The sequence below is a fragment of the Hippopotamus amphibius genome, chromosome 8 (assembly GCF_030028045.1).
Source record: "Hippopotamus amphibius kiboko isolate mHipAmp2 chromosome 8, mHipAmp2.hap2, whole genome shotgun sequence".
In the NCBI taxonomy this organism is placed as follows: Eukaryota; Metazoa; Chordata; class Mammalia; order Artiodactyla; family Hippopotamidae; genus Hippopotamus; species Hippopotamus amphibius.
In genome coordinates, this window is record NC_080193.1 from 101,538,855 (window position 1) to 101,559,135 (window position 20,281).

Here is a 20,281-nt window from a genome sequence, read left to right on the forward strand (position 1 = left end):
TGTACTTCCTCTCAAGACTTTAATTTCTGTATCTATAATTCTCTCTAATATCCATAATGGCCTTTCCCATTTCTAATAACTCTTGTACAGCTATCATGTCCTCTGACTAAAATACCATTTCTCCCCCTACCTCCTTCACTTCTGTGTTTAGTTCTTCCCAGTTGCCTCTTGGAGAAAAAAAATAAGTTTGGCTTTCAAGGTCCTGTATGACCGGGTCCTTCCCTAGCCCTTGACTTTTAAATCTCACTCTTCCCTCTTGTTTTAGTTGACAGTCTCAAAAAAACAGACCTTCTTCTTTGCTCTTTATAATTTGCCCTACCTGGAATATATTTATTCAAATCCTTAAGTCCTGCTCTGAGCCCCACCTTCTTGGTAAAGATCACCATTCCATCTTGCAGTGAGGAAATTGAATAGTAAACCAAAGTATCTTCCAAGAGGAAGGTTATATAGGGAAAATATGCTTGAATAATTAACTTTATGGAAAATTTAGTGAGAATAATATTGTTTCATACTAAGGCATACTAAATGGATAGTTTTGTTAGGTGTAGTGGAGCTTACTATGCATATTGTACGTTTTAACCTGTAGTAGTTGAAGCACAATTATTCACTGTTATCTGTGAAATGAAACCAACCAGCATATGAGCAATTATGGATCATTCCCCCATTATTTCTGTTTTCATTCCATGAATAAAATAAGCAAACTAGTTTAAAATATTAGTTATTATTAGCTGTAGTATATTATTTTTCTGTAATAAACATGATTTTGAAATAATATTCAAGCTAACTAAACTTTCTCATTACCTGCGTCCTAACTTGCTCCTTTTTTCCCAGTTGGATGTTTGCTAGACATCTCTCAATCTGTCTTCAAAACAGAATCCACATCCTTCCTTCCCCCAACCTGCTCCAAGGAACAGCAGTGGGCAGGACAGTGTGGCTGGAGGAGAGAGTGGGAGTGGAGATCAGAGAGATCCCTGAAGGCCGATTACTCAGGGCCTTCTCTGCCTGCTAGCGACTTTGGGTTTTGTTCTGTGTTCAGTAAGTCTGCACTTTGGAAGATTAAACCTTTTCATTTGTGTTGAGGGTACATTTGGTCTTTAAGGAAATAGTTTCCCTCAGATGTAATGGAGAAGGGAATTTGAGTGAAACTTTAATATGTTCCTCCTAAAGTACCTAATTTAATAGAGTAATTTAATAGTATTTGTTCTAGTATGTATTATAGTTTCCTTGGGCCTATTTCCACATCATTAAGGAGAAGCATCACATTAGAAGCTATCCATTTAAATCCTAATTATTTTTAAAACAAAATTTATACGTTCTCTTTTCTTCTTAAAAAAAATTTCCCCTTTTTGTTTGGAGGGACAGTTGACTGCCTAGTGTATAATTTAATTTGCATTTTCTGCTGTCATCATTTCCAGTAGGGCCATTATGTTGGGAAAATTCAGGTTTAGAATTGTGATTTAATTGGAGACAGAATGAATTGCCTTACCAGATTTGCTGACTTTAGACAGTGCAGAGCCTATAAACTTTCTGGGGGCTCCTCATTTGGTGTGTGTAGTAAACAGAATGCCATATTGGAGGTAGGAGAATAAGGATTAATATCAGCTTCTAGAGAATGGAGAGTGCTGTTTTAGCATGTAGATCCTTTAAGAAATGTTGTTTTTATTGGAAAATCTCTGAATTAAATGTCTGAAAAGTTCATTTTTATAAAATAACCCATGTGGTGACAGAAATTCAAGAAAGGATAAAATTGGTGAAAGTTACACAAATGGTAAAAGTCTAATAATTACTTTAAAATTTCCATTTATTCTATGACTCTGTCATTGTTCCTTAGCCATATGTTCCTTTACTTGAGTCAGTAGTAGTCTAGATAAAACAAAACTATTAAACATTTTTTTCTTTCTTTTTTTTTTTAAACTATTAAATATTTGAAGAGAGTTTTTAAAATCCAAATAATTATTGGGTTTGAATAATAGGAAAAAACTCACAAACACAGCAGACTTTGTTGTGGAGTCTGCAGTTCTATTCGGATCCATGATAATTTAAAATATTCATATTCATTTTGAACTATTTTGTGTTTGCGCTATAAAATTATATTCCTATTGTTTCATTTTTTCCAGTGTAGCATGTTCCTTATAGGCATTTGCAATGTGTGCTCAGAAGGGAAGTGCAGGCATAAGACACATTAGAGCAGAATTCTTCCTAGAATATTTTTGCTTCTGGGTTATTCCATTGTGTTTAGTTTTGAAGGTTAGAGAGGAAGAGGAAGTTAACTGTTATGTTCCCAGTTCTGTTGCTTGTTGGCCCTCATTATGAAGACTGAGTATTACTACTTTTAGATATTCTCAAACTAGCAACTGTTATTCGAGTAATTAAGTCACCTGGTAAGATGAGGTTTTTCTTTGCACTATTTGTTTTCCATGGGTAGATAACTTAATGAAATATGATATCAGGTTTCTATTGAGATTGATCTGCAAATAATTCAATAATGAATAAAAATCTTAGAAATAGTATTAATACAAGTAAACTGTAAGAACCAAATCTCTTTGAGAGACAAATTTATGCATTGGAAAATTAGCTGATCCATTTTGCATTTGTCAAGGTAGAATGCCCTGATTTATACATGCTTATAGTAGTGAAATTAAGAAATGAGAATTTCTTAAGTGGAATATGATCTGGTTTTCAACATCATGAGAACTAAATTCAGTTTTGATTTTGCAACATTATTTGACCATTTTTACAAAGTTTTATGTAGTAAAATAAGGTTTAAAATCACGGGAGGGAGGGGCCGTGGGGATATATGTATAAACATAGCTGATTCACTTTGTTGTACAGCGGAAACTGGCACAACAGTGTAAAGCAATTATACTCCAATAAAGAGCTTAAAAAATAAGTAAAATGACTAGAATAAAAAAATTTTTTTTTTACTTCATGGCACCTCATCAGATAGTTAAAATCCTTACGTATTTCATAACTACATTTACGGATCACAGATAATTTTGTTGATTAGTGCTTTGGAGGTATAAATGTATACAAATCCTTATATTAGATTAAAGATATCCTTAATCTCTGAAGAATTGTTTAAGCTAACTGACAAGTTGTATTCTGAGTATTGCCTAGATCCACTGGAACAAAATTTGTGTTTTCATAAATGTGAGTCAAGAGTATGGCATATACACTGAAGTTATTCATCATGTCCCTGGGAAAGTTAATGGGTATTACTCCAAGTTGAAGGAAAAGGGTCTATATGGTCAAGTAAATTCGGAATATATTGGTTTAAGCAAACGTAAGCTTTACTCAAGATTTCTCAGAGCCTTTAATGTTGAAGTATTTTATATTAATCAGATTAATCTTTAAGAATGTTAAGTATTTGGTCAGTCATTGATCTTACTTGTTTTGTGTAATCTTTTCCTCCCTTCACAAGATAATATGCAAGTTCCATGTCAGATATCACATTATTTTATTAGTGGGAAGAAAGAAAATATCTCTTATTTCAAGGGACTTTACACATGAAAAGTCACCACATGTAGGAAATTCTGTATATGAATTTAATGTTTTCAATTCTAGTTTTCTGTTTGAATTCTAGTTGCTTGAATTTTTTTAAGCTCTTTATTGGAATATAATTACTCTACACTCTTGTACCAGGTTTTGAGGTACACCAAAGTGAATCAGCTGTATTTATACATATATTCCCATTTCCCCTTAGTTACTTAAATTTTGTAGGGACTAATAGGGACGTTAAGTAAAAGACAAATGGGGTAGAAAGTAAGGGTAAGATAGAAGGAAGAACTAATTCAACAAACTGAACTAAATTAAAGACTTTGCTTTGTCTTTTCTCTGAAATGCTTTTTTGGACTAAGGTTTTCACGATACATAATTATTTGAACAGATTTTTACAGAATAAGATAGCTCACTCATTAAAGTCTTCTGAAATATTTTCTCTATGGTGTTTGGGGTGTTGCAGGATCTGTTAGTGGAGAGAACTGTACTACTGTAATGTCCTCAGATTAATGGGAGTGGTCTGTGATTTTAAAATCATTGTTGTAAAGCAACTATACTCCAATAAAATTTTTTTAAAAATCGTTATTTGTGATTCTGGTTATAATCTGATACTTTAGTTGCTCATTTCTACTCACTTGTTAACCTTGTCTCCATTTATGACTTCGAGTTTCCTATTGTAATATAACCTCTACTTTTCAAGGTTCAGAGAGTTGCAGCATATATCAGAACATACACTGCATGATTTTTCGAGTTCAGCCTTCGTTATACACAAGTATCTGTATTTCAGATGGAACAGCTATCAGATGAAGAAATTGACCATGGTGCTGAAGAAGACAGTGACAAGGAAGATCAGGATCTGGACAAAATGTTTGGAGCCTGGCTAGGGGAGCTAGACAAACTCACTCAGGTTAGAAATTGTGCTTGAAAAACTGAGGATTTTAAGTCATCACTATGTGCTAAAACTGTACGGCATAGACATAAGGATATGAATATAGGTTATGTTTTAAAATAACTGCTATAAAGGGGAAAATGTCCAAAATATTAACAAGTAAATGAATAGTAACTCCAGAACACAAGATATTATCTTCTGTGGCTATTTTAAGGAATTAAAAAAAAATGCTTTGGCAAAGGCCCTGCGCATGTAGAGGGATTTCTTAAAATCTGTTTCATAATTGAGTTAGTTGCTGGCTAAGAAGTTTTAAAGCCTAACATGTAAAAAAAATCTAAATTTTAGCAAATCCTATTTTATAATTTAGTGAGTATGAACACATTTTACAACATAAATAATATCCTCACATTTTCTATTACATGATTGCAGAGTACTGACAAAGTTTCATCCCTGGCTGCATTTTAAAACAGTGGCAAAGCTTTTTCATTTTGTTTTATTGAACCCTCAATTTAGAAAAAAAGAATGACTTTATCTTCTAAAGCAGGTCAGTTTTTAGTATAAAAGTGTATACACTTACTACCCCAGTTAATACATTATATTCAATGTATATGAAGATAGTTATGTTATTAAAACAATGTTAACTTTGACAATGAGAAAGAACTTTAGAACAAAACTTATTTTCACTCATCCTTAACTAATATCTCTGGGAAGAATTTTTTTTATAAATTGCTTAAGTATGAGATTCATTAACCAGTAGAAAAGTAGGTGGTATGGTGGAAAATTAAAGTTCTAGTTTGTTTCTGTATCTCTTTCTATAGTGGTCTGGAATTGAAACTGAGAAACTCTTCATGTAATTCTTGCTAGATCATTTTGAAAAGCAGACTTGTTTGTGACCATAACCTGTTAATGGTGAATTTTGAAAAGAAGGCTTTCGGTCTTACTAGGATTTCCTAAGGGTCATTCTCTTCATCTCCAATCAGAAGAAATAACAGTATTTGTGGTGATAAAGGTCATTTATGTAGTTACCAAACCATCTCGGTTTAATTCTTAAGTTTTTTTAAAAAGGTGATTTTGGCATGCAGGTGATGACTAGGCTCTGCAGTTCTATGGTGAGGAGAAAAAGGAAAGAGGAAGCAAAGTAGAGGAAACAGAAAATGATAATGGATGAAGGAAAGTATGAGAGGGCCAACTGTCATGTGTGGGGTGTCCTTTTTTTTTTTTTTTTGGCCCTGCTGCGTGGCTTGTGGGATCTTAGTTCCCCAACTAGGGATTGAACCCTGGCCACAGCAGTGAAAACCCAGAATCCTAACTACTTGGCCACCAGGGAACTCCCAGGGGTTTCCTTGACTGTAGGTTTTGTTGTCCATCCCTAGGGAGGGCCCAAAAAAGAGGAAAGACAGGTAGGTATCAATCCAGCCGCTCTGGGTGGAGTAGAGTCTGTGCTACTCCACTGTAGATGGCATTTCTACTGAATACAAGAAAACCTTGTATTCTTCCCTATATTTTAAATTCCTTGCCACACAGATGTGAAGAGCCATTCATCAATAAAGTTGGCTCCTAAAGTAATGACGGTTCTTTTTTTATGTATAAAGCTGTCTTTAGAGAGAAAACAGGTTGAAACTATTGCATAACATAGCTCACTACTAGCAAGTTGCTTTTTAACACTTGAGGAATTTCCAAAAAATATTTTACTTACTAAGTTGGTGGATGAAACTTCAAAATTCTTGTTTATTTCATTATTTTAGTTCACTACAAAGAGTCATCTATGCACCTATATCACACAAACAATGTTAGTGGATTTTCAAGTTTATATTAAATCAGTTTTAAGTTTTAAGTAGTTGTTGAATCACCTGAAATTGTTCGTAAAATTTTGTATGTATTTGCATTTTTCTGGAAGAAGGTTCATGGCTTTTATCACATTCTCAATGACATCCACTCCCACCCCCACTCCACCCCCCGCCAAAAAAAAAAAAAAAAAATTAGAAGAACCACCCCAGTAGATTATCCATTTCTTGGCATTAAGGAGCATTTCTTATTATTTCCCTTTTTGCCCCAGCACTATGGACATACCAGATAATTATAGTAAGTGTTCATTTATTTGAACTGAAGAATAGATTGACTTTTAATATGTCCTCAATTATATTAAAGTTTTACTGAAAACATTACCTACCTATTATTCTTCATTTCCACTGAGAGAAGGAGGATTAGGCATTAAACTGCAGTGGAAGAATTTGGTTTGAGGTTAAAGGAGAATTTCCTAGCTGTTTCCTGAAACTTTGAAATGAGGCACTGAATGGTTGTAGATCTCCTTCAGGTGATAGCTTTTAAAAACTGGGTGGACACTGTCTAAATAGAGTCAATTGAAACAGATGAATAAAGAAGATAGTATTCTAATCTAATTCCATGATTCTGCAAATAGACTATTCAGCATTCTTTTTCATTTGAAATCTATTTGATAATTATAGAGAGAAATTAAAATTTTAAAAGACTAATCCTATTTACATATTTGCTTAAATAGACACTAAATAACTGCTGACCCTTTCCCTGAATTTCTCTGTTGTAAACACCTTATTTTCCTTATTGTAGAAAGAAAAAAGTGTCATTTAAAAAGGTGGTGAGTTAACTTACAAGACATCCTACCCTGAAGTGCAGTATAATTGTAGACTTATCACAGGAAGCATGGCTGAGTTACAGTTGGCCCTCACCTTGATAGAGCTTGAAAAGGACAAGCATATTTCATCATTGTTTGAAGTTGTAGCTGCCTTCTGTTAAGATCTTGAGTCCAGAATTGTGCCTTATCTTCAGGGTACTTCATTCCAAGAATTGAGGCTGTGTTGGACCGAAAACAGATTCCTTTGAGGAAAGAGATAATAGAATTCTCTACATTATTCCTTTCTATTTCTTATCTTACCATGCCCATATTCATGTACCTAACTTATTTTATAGTGAATTTATGTAAAATGAGTTTGGTCACTATGCTTGATGTATTCAATATTTGGAAAGATATTTACTCTGAGCTATAACTATCTCAAGTGCCTTAAGCATATATCTAAAAATTGAAAAAAAATATAACCAAAATGATGTGGAAACCAATTATACTTTTCCTTAAGGCTATTACTTAGAAGAACTTTGTGTATTAACTATTATATGACAGTTCACTTAATCATAAACTTTATTCATCTTTTTATTATAATTGAAGCCTGAATTTAAAATAACTTATTTACTTTCTTTTTTAAAGAGTTTGGATTCTGACAAGCCCACGGAACCAATAAAAAGATCTCCTCTTCACCAGGAAACAAACATGGCCAATTTTTCTTATCGTTTCTCCATATACAACTTGAATGGTAAGATGTAATTGGAAATAAAATGTAAAATAGTATATTAAGTTATATAATGTGGAAATAAAACTGTAACAATTCCAAATAGCTCACTATAAAAACTATATATGCATAACTTGACTGAGTTATATTTCTTGATTTGTGCATTTTATTGTTAATTCAAATGATCACAGAAAAAAACAAACTGGAACATAGCTAAAATAGTTTTCTAGTTGAGTCATTAATAATTGACAAAGTAGATACACAGGTGTAATTCTACAACAAAGTTAATTGCATTGTTGTATTTTCACTGGTATAAAGTCCAGTGAAATTACTTGTTATTAATTTAAAAATCAGCCCCTCTGGCGTTTATTTAATGAATTCTACCTAGTCAGCTTTTAGTTCTTGGAACTGACATTTCAATCTGTAATTTTTTTAGGCCTTAACGTTTCTCTCTTTATGCCCTCAGATCTTTAGGTATTATCATCTGCCAGGGCAATGGTCATATTAACAACTTAGAGCCTCTGGTAAAAAATTGCATGGGGGATATAGTTAAAACCATGGAACGGTATACAGTTTTTCCATTATTTTTATCTTTCAACTCATAATTTTATTCTTCTCTGATTACTTCAAATCTTAAAAGATGGACTCTTTGCTTCTAAAATTTTCTCTTGGAATTTAAAACAAAAAACTGTTAGAAATTCTATATTTGATAGGCTTTAGGCCCAATAAGATGAATTGTTTTGGTTTTTTCCCTCTGCATTCATTAACTGATTTATAATAGAATGTGTAAATTCTAATTCATTGTATTCTGGAAATATCATGCATGTTGTTCATTGCAGAAGCTCTGAATCAGGGAGAAACTGTGGATCTGGATGCCCTAATGGCCGATCTTTGCTCAATAGAGCAGGAGCTCAGCAGTATTGGTGCAGGAAATAGTAAACGTCAAATCACAGAAACAAAAGCCACTCAGAAGTTACCTGCTAGCCGACATACATCAAAACATGGCACCTTGAAAGGACTGTCTTCTTCATCTAATAGGATAACTAAACCGTCTCATGCCAACTACTCCCTGGATGACATCACTGCACAATTAGAACAGGCCTCCCTGAGCATGGATGAGGCTGCTCAGCAATCTGTACTAGAAGATACTAAGCCCTTAGTAACTAATCAGCACAGGAGAACAGCATCAGCGGGCACAGTGAGTGATGCTGAAGTACGCTCTATTAGTAACTCCTCTCGTTCAAGCATCACTTCTGCAGCCTCCAGCATGGACTCTTTGGATATCGATAAAGTAACACGCCCTCAAGAACTGGATTTGACGCATCAGGGACAGCCAATTACTGAGGTAAGTGGATGGAACTTTCTTCTCTGGTATTTCAGTATTAAAATAAGGAGGAAAGGATATTTTTAAAATGCAGTTCTAATTAACTTTCTTGTGTTTTCTATGTTTAAAATTTGTCAAGAATACCTCTGAGCTAAGTTTTAAACTCAGACTACAGAAAGAATATATTACCAGATATAGTAGTGTCACAAAGATGATTAAGAAGAGATTTAGTTTCTTTGGTTTTGTTCTTGTGACTATTTGAAGTCCTTAATATCAGTTGTATCACATGATTAAAAAACTTGAAATGTAATTTATATTTGATGTTTTGTAAAGTTATGATAACTATTAAGCTGATAATAATTACTTTTTAATATATGTTTATTATAAAATAACCACTTGAGAAAATGACTCATATCCGCATTATAGTTCTCCCAGATTCTATTCTCAGGGTTTACTCCATTTTATTATCAAGGAGTTGGTGTGGTGTAGTGGAAAGAGCCACTGGGCTTGGAATCGGAAAACTTGGTTTGAAGTGTTGCACTACCCATCAGACCTAAATGAGCTACTCAGTCTTTGTGAACTTCAGTTTCTCATACGTAAAGTGGAGCTAATAGTACATGGTCTATCTTCCTCATACTGTGGTTCAGAGAATCAAAAGTGGTATAATATACATGAACAGATTTTAAAAGATGTAGTTTTTCTGGATGTGATGGGGTGAGAGTAAGGAATGGATTTGTTATAAAATAAGTTTAGTAAAAGCTGAGCTTGATGAAGGTTAATTCTTTATTGAGTTTTTTCCATCAAGGAGAAGGCGATTTCATTATAAGGTAGCAAGAAAGAAACCTGTGGGTCAGAATAAAGCCAAACTTCCATTCAGTTTTCTACAGTGCTCTCTAATACAGAGTAAAATAATTTATATTAATCAATACTAAGGTAAAATCTTATAAAAAACATTGTTTAAGGAATTGCAGAGAAATTCAAAATTTACACCTATTACTCAACATTATTGATTTTGCCCTCCATTGATTTAATTCATTAGATTAATTTCTATCAGTCAGTAACTCTTGGTATCCACTCATGTACCTAGCTTTGTTCTAGGCAGTGTGGAGCACAAAAGAAGCATGAATCATGGTAGTTTGGAAATAAATTTAAGTTTTATTGCTTGTAAAGAAAGTTCACAAATTATATCAGAGAAAACTTGCATTATTTAAAATGAAACTTTTCTGCGTGGTATATATTCTATTGAGAATTTGAAAACTGATTTCTATCTTGTGATAGCTGGGCATTATATTTAGCACCAGCTACTTAGCATGCATCACTTATATCCTTTAGATTTAACTGTTTGGGATATGAGCAATGTTTAATTAGGAATGTGTTTGCTTGGTTGTTCTGTGTTTTGTATGTTGATATTCCTTCTTTCCAAATAGATTATTTTGAGTTGGGTCAGGATGCATGAGGACAGGTTATTAACTAATGGAGAATCTTGATGTGTGTGTATGTGTGTGTTTCCATCAGTCAGATACACTCATAAAGTTCACTCTGTAAAGTACACTCATAAGTAACAACTGAAGAGCAAATAAAGTAAAAAATGAAGTCTTCTCCCAGCAGACACTTCACACTGTATCTAGTGGTATTCATGGGCAAGGATACCAGTGTGCAGTGGTATAATATTTAATAAAAGACTTAATGTAAGGTTTGGTGAGTAAGCCAGGAAAAAAGCAGGGAAAGGAGTTAAAGTCTTCTCTCTCCAGCTTGTTCTCTTGCCTTGCCCAGATAGGTAGAAATGTGGTTTAACAAATCTGGAACTTGTTTCAGTATACTTTTTTTTGGATCTAGTCTGTTTTGATTCAGACCAAGAAGGAAGGCTTCCTAGATCCCAAACCCATGTATCAAATTGCCACCAGACTCAAATACAGTTTTTTAAAAATTACTTTAATTAGTTTTGCATGCATGGAGTTAAAGTCATATAGTTCTAAAGAGACTTGTTGCCAAAAAACTTTGCTACACATGCACACACACACTCACGCACCCTATATTCTGCTCCCAGAGGTAAGTGCTTTCTACTTTTAGGTGATTCTTAGTGTATTTACCTATCATTAAATCTGCAGTTATATTGCTATTTCTTGATTTTTTTTTTCAGTTGTATATATTACCTACTGACTTTTTACTCTGCAAGATTAGGATTTGTGCGCCTTAGACAATTCCCCTCTTTTCTCCCCTCCGGTTTCCCCATCCTTCCTATATATTTTGGTTGGGTAACTATTCAGTGTTTATATTATCATGACTGTATACATGCAGTTTACTGCTAAACTGTATATACTTTTATTACGTTTCCATTTTGGGACATTACGTTTTGCTTTTCCTGGAATTAAGAATTGTCTTTAGATTTTAAAATAGTTTTTTTGTATGTTTATCACTATTTCAACTCCAATCTTTCTCCCAGTTGATTAAATCTCTTACTTGGTTTGAACAAAATTGGTGTTCTGTTAATTTCATCTTCTTAAAATTCTGTTTTGTCTTTTGTAGTTTTATTCTAGTATCATTCTTAGGTCTTTTCTCTCAGGTTCGTAAGCTTCTTCAGATAAGATTCTTCCAATCCCCTGCATGGAGGGCCTATGCTTGGCTGCCAGGGCTTTAGCACCCCATTTGGGAAAGAAGGTGTGGGATAGGGAGTGGTCCTCAACACAGCCTTCCATTTAATCCTTCTAGGTCAGGGTTTCTCACTCATCAGCACTGTTGGCATTCTGGGCTAGATAGTTATTTGTTATGGGAAGCTATCCTGTGCATTGTAGGATGTTTAGCAGCATCCCTGGCATCTACCCACTAGGTGCTAGTATTACATACATCCCTCCAGTTGTGACAACTAAAAATGTCTCCAGATATTGCTACATGTTCCCTGTGAGACAAAGTTGTCCCCATTTGAGAATCACAGTGTAACTAGAAGGGGTTAATAATAGCAGGTCTGAACCCTTTTTTTCATGGGAAATGACCTTGGATGTTCCTTCTCCTGGTATTCTTTTACTAGAAACTTGATTAATAAATATAGAATGTGTCCAGGTAATATTGTTTATTGTAAATTAACCCTGATTGGTGGGTGCATGTGGGCCAGGAAGACTGGGAGTGAACTATAGAAGCCTGTAAAAAGACACTGAACTTGACTCCCTGGTGTGCAATGTGTAACTCTTGTAAGTGAGCATAAACATATCCCTCCAGGGTCCCTGGAACCTACACTCATTGGCTGTTAAAATATACCACTGGTTCCTGTGGAGCGTGAAGTTTCCCTAACCAGGGGTGGTTTTTGCACTTATTCACATGATCTCTTTCTCTTAACAATGGTAGGTCCAAAAAAGGACCGTGGTGAGCTGTATAAATCCCTTCTGAAGTTAGCATGCCACATGCTAGCATGCTGTCTTTGTCTGTCTTTGTCTTTTAACTGAACTAAGTAATCCTGGTGCCAAGCTCTGGTCTTTGGGGTCCTGCGAATGAATATCAGTCTGAACTTGAGACCACTGCTGGTGGCAGGAAAGGAGGAAATCTGGGAATTAACTCCTTTTTAAAATATGCTTTCAACCAGTCCTGCTTTTAGTCCCACCTTCACTTCTGCTGTTTCTGGGATCATTTTGAGGTTACAGAATGTAAATTGGGGTGCCCCTCTGCTCTTCTCCAATGCTGGCTTAGCATTCAACTTTCCTTGGGCCTGCTGAATTTTTTTTTTTTTTTTACCACTCAGCCGTATGCCTTCTAGCTTCCAGATTTTTGTCATGTGTTCTTATGAGTTTGTCTTTAAAACAACAGCAACAACAAAACCCTGTATCTTTGTTTTAATGAGATTTGTGGCGGTATTAGAACTCCATCATTGGCCATTCACAGTCTCCTCCTCATGTCTGCAGTCCCTTGACCTTGGAATGCCTGTCCCAAGGTGCAGTCCGCAGATGATCTTTCTATCTGTATCTACTCCTTTTGTGATCTTACATACTGACAACTCCCAAATTTTAATACCCTATCATTTATTTAAGGCACACTTTCCCCTCTACATCTTAATGGTTCTCAGCTGGGAGCTGTTTTGTCCCTGAGGGGACATTCAGCAATGTCTGGAGACATTTTTGTTGTTAGTGATAGAAGGGTGCTACTGGCATCTGGTGGATAGAGGCCAGGGGAGCTGCTAAAATCCTACAATGCAAAAGACAGTCCCCATAGCAAAAAATTATCTGACCCCAAATAGTGCGAAGGTTGAGAAGCCATATTCTAAGTCAGGTGGCATCTGTCACTCACTGTCAGCAAGATGGCAATTATGCTATGTTGTGTGAAGCTGTCTTGACAGTTTCTGATTAAATATCAGGAAAGTACCAGCATTAAATCATCTTAGATTTGGGGGAATACAGATTTCTTTAGCCAGTGTCTCTCCCCTGAACTCCAGGCTCATGCATCCTGTTACTAATCAACATCTCTATTTGGTTATCTAATAGGTAGCTCAGACTAAACTGGTCTCAAACTGAAGCCCTGATCTTTTCTCCCAAACTTATTCCTCCCACAGTCTTCTGCATCTCAGTTAATGACTATTCTGTCCTCCAGTTCATCAAGCAAAACCCTTGGAGTCTTTATTTCCTTCTCCTTTTTTTTCCTACCCTGCTTCCAATCCAGCAGCCAATTCTGTTGCCTTAACTTCAGAATATATCCAGAATTTGATCACTTCGCACCACCTTCACTGCCACCAAACCAACATTTCTTGATATAGATTTTTGTAGTAGCCTCCCAATTAGTCTACTTTGTTCACTGTTCCCTTAACAGTCTGTCATCCACACGGCAGCCAGAGTGGTCCTATTAAAGGTAAGTCAAATCTTGCCCCTCCTCTTTTCAAACCCAAAGGCTTTGTATCTTACTCAGTATAAAACCAAAATCCCTACAGTGGCCTGCAGGGCCTTACCAGATCTGCTTTACTATTGCCTGCCCCTATATTCCTTTCTTCCCTCCCTCCCTTATTCTGTCAGCTGTACTGCCTCCCAATTGTTCTTTGCCAGAAGTCACAGCACACCTGAGAGCCTTTTCGCCTGTACCCCTGCCTGGATGCCCTTCCCCATGATGGTACCCCTTTACTGCCTTTAGGCATTTGCTCAAATGTCGCTTTCCCAGTGAGGATTCTGTGATCACCCTATTTTAAAATTGAACTCCTGTTCCTCTGCCCTGTGCTTACTTTTTATTTTCCTTTTCTGCTTTAGATTTCTCTTTATTTTATCACCATTTAAAATACTGTGTATTTTGGTTCTTTTATTGTGCTCATCTGTCTTTTCCCACTTGAATGTAAGCTCCATGAGGAGAGGAATATTTTTAAAAATTTCTTTGATTCCTGATGTATCTTTAGCACCGAGAATATTATTTGGCTCATAAGCAGTCAGATATTTGAATGAGCATTTAAATATATGCTTGTGTTCAGTCCATCTTTGTCTAGAAGTCATGCACTCTGAAATTATCAGCAGTAATTTTCTTTCAAGGTGGTGGACGGATTGCTATGAGTGAAGTAATATGTAAAAATTCTGATAGTGAAACGGTTTTTTTAGACACAACTAAGTTCTTTAGAGGCAGTAATTATACCTATTTTAAGAAACCTAGGACAGAATAGTTACTTGCACCAAAGTTTAGTGACACAAATACCAATTAAAAAAATCAATTTGAGATTGATACTTTTTCATCTTGGGCATGTGGGTATTCAGTCTGCCCATTCAAAAATAAATAATTAAGTGGCTTATCTTTCTGCCTTCTAGCTTTGTGAAGCCAGCAGAGATAGGCACAGTATAATTTCACATCAGGAAGAGTACCTCTTTTCCCCCTGCCTTTCTCTTTCTTGACTTTTGTTGCAATACTGTGCTTCCAGGCACTTCACATATGTTTATTTCATTTAAGCCTTCCACTGCCTCTTTGGTGGGGGCATTATTCCAAAGGAGAGATTAAGTAGGTTAAATAACTGGGAAGTTTGTATTTGAATTCCTCCCAACTTTTATCAATATCTTAAAAATAAAGTGAAGTTGATTATCAAAAATGATTACTTCCTGATGCTATATGTAATGAGGTGGATAGACCTAGAGTCTGTCATACAGAGTGAAGTAAGTCAGAAAGAGAAAGACAAATATTGTATGCTAACTCACATATACGGAATCTAAAAATGGTACTGATGAACTCAGTGACAAGAACAAGGACGCAGATGCAGAGAATGGACTGGAGAACTCGAGGTTTGGGAGGGGGCGAGGGGTGAAGGGGAAGCTGAGACTAAACGAGAGAGTAGCACAGACATATATATACTACCAACTGTAAAATAGATAGCCAGTGGGAAGTTGTTGTGTAACAAAGCGAGTTCAACTCGAGGATGGAAGATGCCTTAGAGGACTGGGACTGGGAAGGTGGGGGGGACTCGGGGGAGGGTGGGAGGGGAGTCGAGGGAGGAAGGGAATATGGGGATATGTGTATAAAAACAGATGATTGAACTTGCTGTACCCCCCCAAAAAATAATAAATAAATTAATTAAATTAAAAAAAAGATTACTTCCTGAATGTTAAAGAATGCTTTAAACATAAAAATATTTTCTATGAATAAACATAAAAATGAACTATAGAACAATTTGTCAGTATTCTTATGAAATCCATCAGTAATGTTCATTTGCTAAGTTTTTTAAGTTAGAATTCATTGTAGTTGAAGTAAATTAGGGCTCTTTATATCTAAAACAATGTGAAATAAATGTTGCAGCTGACTTGCTGGTACTTTTATTCACATTAAGTGATAAAACAGTACTTTTTAATAGGACAGCAGTTTGCAAATTTAAGTAGTAATTGCATGTCATAAATTTTATATAGAGTCTACTGATTAAAGGTTAGTGCTAAAATATACCTGTATGTTTATTTTCTGGTGGGATTTACATGAATGATTCCTCTGAATTTGGAATTTTATATTTTTAAAATGAAAATGCTTTTAGAAGCTTTTACTGACGTTTGTGGTAGATTCAAAAAGTTTTGCTGAATTTTTAAGAATGTTTGATGATTATATTATTAATATTTTAATAGGGAAAAATTCCTAAATATCTGAGCTACTAAAACTTTTCAGTGTTATATTTTTTTCCCTCATGTGTATAGGGTTTTTTAAATGAAATATTTCATGCATACACCATTATAATTTGTGATATGCAACACAGGATATCATAGCTTCTGTGCAATTCCTTGACTTATTTCACTTTCCAGAACTATTTCAAGAATTAATGTGTACATAAATTTTGAGGTATTGGAAAGAAAACAGCAATTGTTTTGTAATGTCAGGTATCATTGGCATTGAATTCCCAAATTATTCTTAGAAAACAACCTTTTGCTCTGGAGTATTAACCAGGTGGAGCACAGGGCTTTCTGAAACTTTAAGAGGCCCTCATATCTAAAAGATCAGGGTTATTGGTTATTATAGCTACATTTCGCCTAAAATTCTAATGGCTGTATTGCTGCATCTCACTGAAATTTATTCACATGTACCAACTTGGTATTTAACTCTAGATTTCATTGGCCTAGTGAGATTAATAGAAGGAATAGGTATCAGATGAAAGAAGAACTGAAGATTGGTGAAAGCCAGGGAAAAAGCCTGGTCATCACTCACTTTTAGACACACCACCCAGTCAACACTGGCATATATGCCCTGATCTTTGTGTGGATTTCTTAGAAATCTGTGCAGTATTTCCTTGAGGAAGTGAAAAAGCATCTTTATTTGGTTTTAGGTCTGTTTTGTTTTTCTTTTCTGTTTTGTTTTGTGTTGGGAGAGCTGGTAAAGGACTTTATACTGGCTATGTAATGGCCAGTTATATATCTAGAGAGGAATAAAGAGAAAGAGGGGGGAAATAGAAAATAATACCAGCTACTATGTTGAGTGCTTATTCTACGTTGGGCATTGTGCTTTACATGCTTAACACACTAGGTCTGTACAGTGCCTTGTGGAATAGGTACCATTACCTCTATTGTACAATGAAAGGAACTAAGGCAAAGTGACTAAATAATTTTCCCAAGGGTTTGAACCCAGACAGTCTGGTTGTAGAGCTCATACAGCAGTACCTTGCTGCCTCATCACAGAATTGAAGGAGGATCAAGACCAGGCTAGACTGGCCAGTGCTTCTCAGATGCAGACCTAGAGACAGAACTGCATGGGCAGTAGAAACTTATGCAGTAACATCCCCATCTTGTGGTGTTTTAGTATATTCCTGAACATTTTGTTAAAATTTAACAACTATAAGCTAGCTCTAATCTAAATGAATTGAGGCTTACATAAAATTCAAATGATGGCTGGTGGTTTCCCACTCTTGTAATTATAGAGATGTTATTATTACTCATTTAATTTTTACAGCAACCTTTGGAGATAAATGCTCTCCTTACACCATTGTACACATGAGGAAACAGGTTAAACAATAAGCCCAGAGTCACATTGCCGGGAAATGACTGAGCTGGGGCGTGAAACCAGGCAGTCTGGCCGCGGGGGTCTGGATTCTTAACCATCATGCTACATTTATTTTTAATATTTGTGAAAAGCGTATACACATGTTAGTAAGAGATGGATGTGAATCTGTTTTATTGAAACATTAATGTGTGTTCACAAATCTCCACTTTCTTCCAGTTGCTGTCTAAGGTGTTAGCTACTAAAAGGAAGTGTTTTATTTTGTAACTATGTCTTTGGTAGAAGGTCATTTCTCGATTATGGTTTGGATCCTATGTTCAGATCAGTGCTTCTCTATACACTCTCCCCCACAAGATTCTGGCTCATAAATGGTACTTCTAACACGCTACAGATTAAGTTCAAGAAAGTAGTGATCCGTAACTCACTTTGCAGGGATTTGTGGAGAGTTTTTGAGAGATTGGTAGAGAGCTTGATAGCTTTATAACAAATGCAAGTTTTTGAAACTGAGAAGGTGTGAAGCAAAATTTATGTGTAGAATTGACCTTCACATTCACTTTTCTTATGCATTTTGAGCACAGCTTTTAGATTTATGAAAGTAATAAAGATAAAAATTAGATTTGGGGGGATAACTTTCGTAGTATTTAAATATTTTATGGAAATGGAACCTATTTAACATTAAACCATTTGTATCATTCCATAATCCTTTTTCATCTTTATTAAGGTAACAACATTTAATCTTTGTTTGCATATGTACTGTTTTCTATTGTCTTTGTTACTTCCCGTGCGTATATTCGTTTCTGCTAAAGATATGTTGAATTTTAATACTTGTAATGTTGCATCATACTGTTTAACATGGCATATGGGCAGCCATCTCTTGTTAAACACCTTGGATTATGATTTTTTTAACTAACCAGTAAGCATTTGGAAATACGATGGGAGCTTGTGTGAGATTGAACCTAGAGAGGATAGATTTTTTTTTTTAACTTTTTATTTTGAAATAATTTCAGAAATACAAAAATTTGAAAGAATAGTGCAAAGAATTCATGAAACTCATTACTTATATTCGCTTTTTGTATATACAATTTTTTCCTGAACCATTTGAGAGTTGGTTGCATTTATGATGCCATTTTAACCCTTAATACTTAAGTCTTTATTTCCTAAGAATGAAGGTTGGCAATATTGATTTGATAGGCCTCCCATTGATGCAGTGATTGACACAGTGCTATAGAATATGTTGACTGAGGAAATGTAGAGAGGGGAAAGCAAAAACAGTCTTAATCTGGCCAAGCAGGTGGCATGAAGGCCAAGAAGTAATAGTTATTCATACATTCCATAAATATTGGAGCACCTAGACACTGTGTTGGACTGTAAGGGATAAAACTGTGAACATAATACACAATGTCCTTAGGAGATTATAATTTATTGTATGAGGACAGGGGTGTCAATACAGACAAGCAAAGAAGCAATTTTAATACAGTGAGGAGGGACTTCCCTGGTGGTGCAGTGGTTAAGACTCTGTGCTCCCAATGCAGGGACCTGGGTTCTATCCCTGGTCAGAGAACTAGATCCCGTGTGTATGCTGCAACTAGGAGTTCACATGCCACAACTAAGGAGCCCACCAGCCACAATTAAGTAGCATACATGCCACAACTAAAGAGCCATAGAGCCACAACTAAGGAGTCAAAGAGCGGCAACTAAGACCTGGTGCAACCAAATAAATAAATAAATAAAATATTTTTAAAAATACAGTGAGGAAAGTGCTGTTATAGGAAAGATAGAAACCTTGGTTAAAAGGTCATTGAGGACTTTGAGAATGAATTACAAAATGCATTACAATTCAGAGGATGAAGACTTTGGAGAAGAAAGGTGGATGCTAGGTTGCAGGGAATTAAGGTTCACTGTAGCTGAATTCAGGAAACTTGGCAGCGAAAAGTAGAAAATAATAGTTTAACAAGAAGAGGGTACCCAGAAGAACTGAGTATTTTTCTGTCCTTCTCAGCCCCAATAAGCTGCACCAGTTGAGTATCAGAGGTGAGATATTAGAAAGGGAATGGGTGGAATCTAGGACATGGTTAGCTTTGTAGGGAAAAAAAGGGTGTTTACTCATATAGAACTGGAGATAAGGATGAGAATATGAGTGTAGTTGTAGGATACCTTTTAGGAATGAAGATCTTCGGGATGGATAGATGTGATTTTCTTAAAAACGGAGGGAAATGAGGTCATATGAAGAGATTGAAGGATGAAACCAGGAACCTGAAGAACTTGGAAACTACTTAGAACAAGCTTAGAGAGAATGACTTACAGAGTGAGGAGAAAAGATTGAGTACTGCCAAACAGCAGTTAAGGCCCAGTTGAGGTTCAGAAATATGAATTGGTACTGGACACAGTGTTTCTGTGTGGTTCTCCCATAGAGCTCTACTGTCCAGAAGTAGAGTGAGGTTATCCTTAAATTATCAAGGGTTAGGGTCATCTGGTTCTTGCCTTTCCTATACAATATAATGAGGTGCATGCAACTTTTCATTACTATTTTGTTTCAATGATTCATTTCAGTGATCTTTTCCTCTTCCTGCATGATAATGAGAATTGCCCTTTTCCACCTCCTTTACCTATCATTTTCTTCCTTCCTGCATTTTCACAGCATGGTATTTCTCTGAGATGTCCCAGCAAGCAGGCCAAGCGTCATATTGACTTCACAGAAGAGCAGGCTGAGCTGACACCTGTAAGTTCTGTAAACATGTCCATTGGGACTACTTAAACATTAGTGAAGAGGAATGGATTCTTTAGAACTCCTGATGGTGAAACCTTGTCATATATCTCAATTTTTTGAATAAAAATTAAACC

General features: G+C 35.5%; 1 protein-coding gene across 7 annotated transcripts in view; it reads left to right on the plus strand.

Annotated features, from left to right (window-relative positions):
* RAPH1 (Ras association (RalGDS/AF-6) and pleckstrin homology domains 1) overlaps nucleotides 1-20,281 on the plus strand; it is a 128,932-nt gene that overhangs the window by 27,297 nt on the left and 81,354 nt on the right. For 5 of the 7 annotated variants that reach the window (XM_057745792.1, XM_057745793.1, XM_057745796.1 and 2 more), the window contains exons 2-5: nucleotides 4,286-4,405; nucleotides 7,626-7,731; nucleotides 8,547-9,052; nucleotides 20,079-20,159. In XM_057745792.1, coding sequence (XP_057601775.1) covers nucleotides 4,286-4,405; nucleotides 7,626-7,731; nucleotides 8,547-9,052; nucleotides 20,079-20,159 — 813 coding nt within the window. The remainder of the gene's footprint in view (nucleotides 1-4,285; nucleotides 4,406-7,625; nucleotides 7,732-8,546; nucleotides 9,053-20,078; nucleotides 20,160-20,281) is intronic. The other 2 variants (XM_057745794.1, XM_057745795.1) reach the window with 1 other exon arrangement.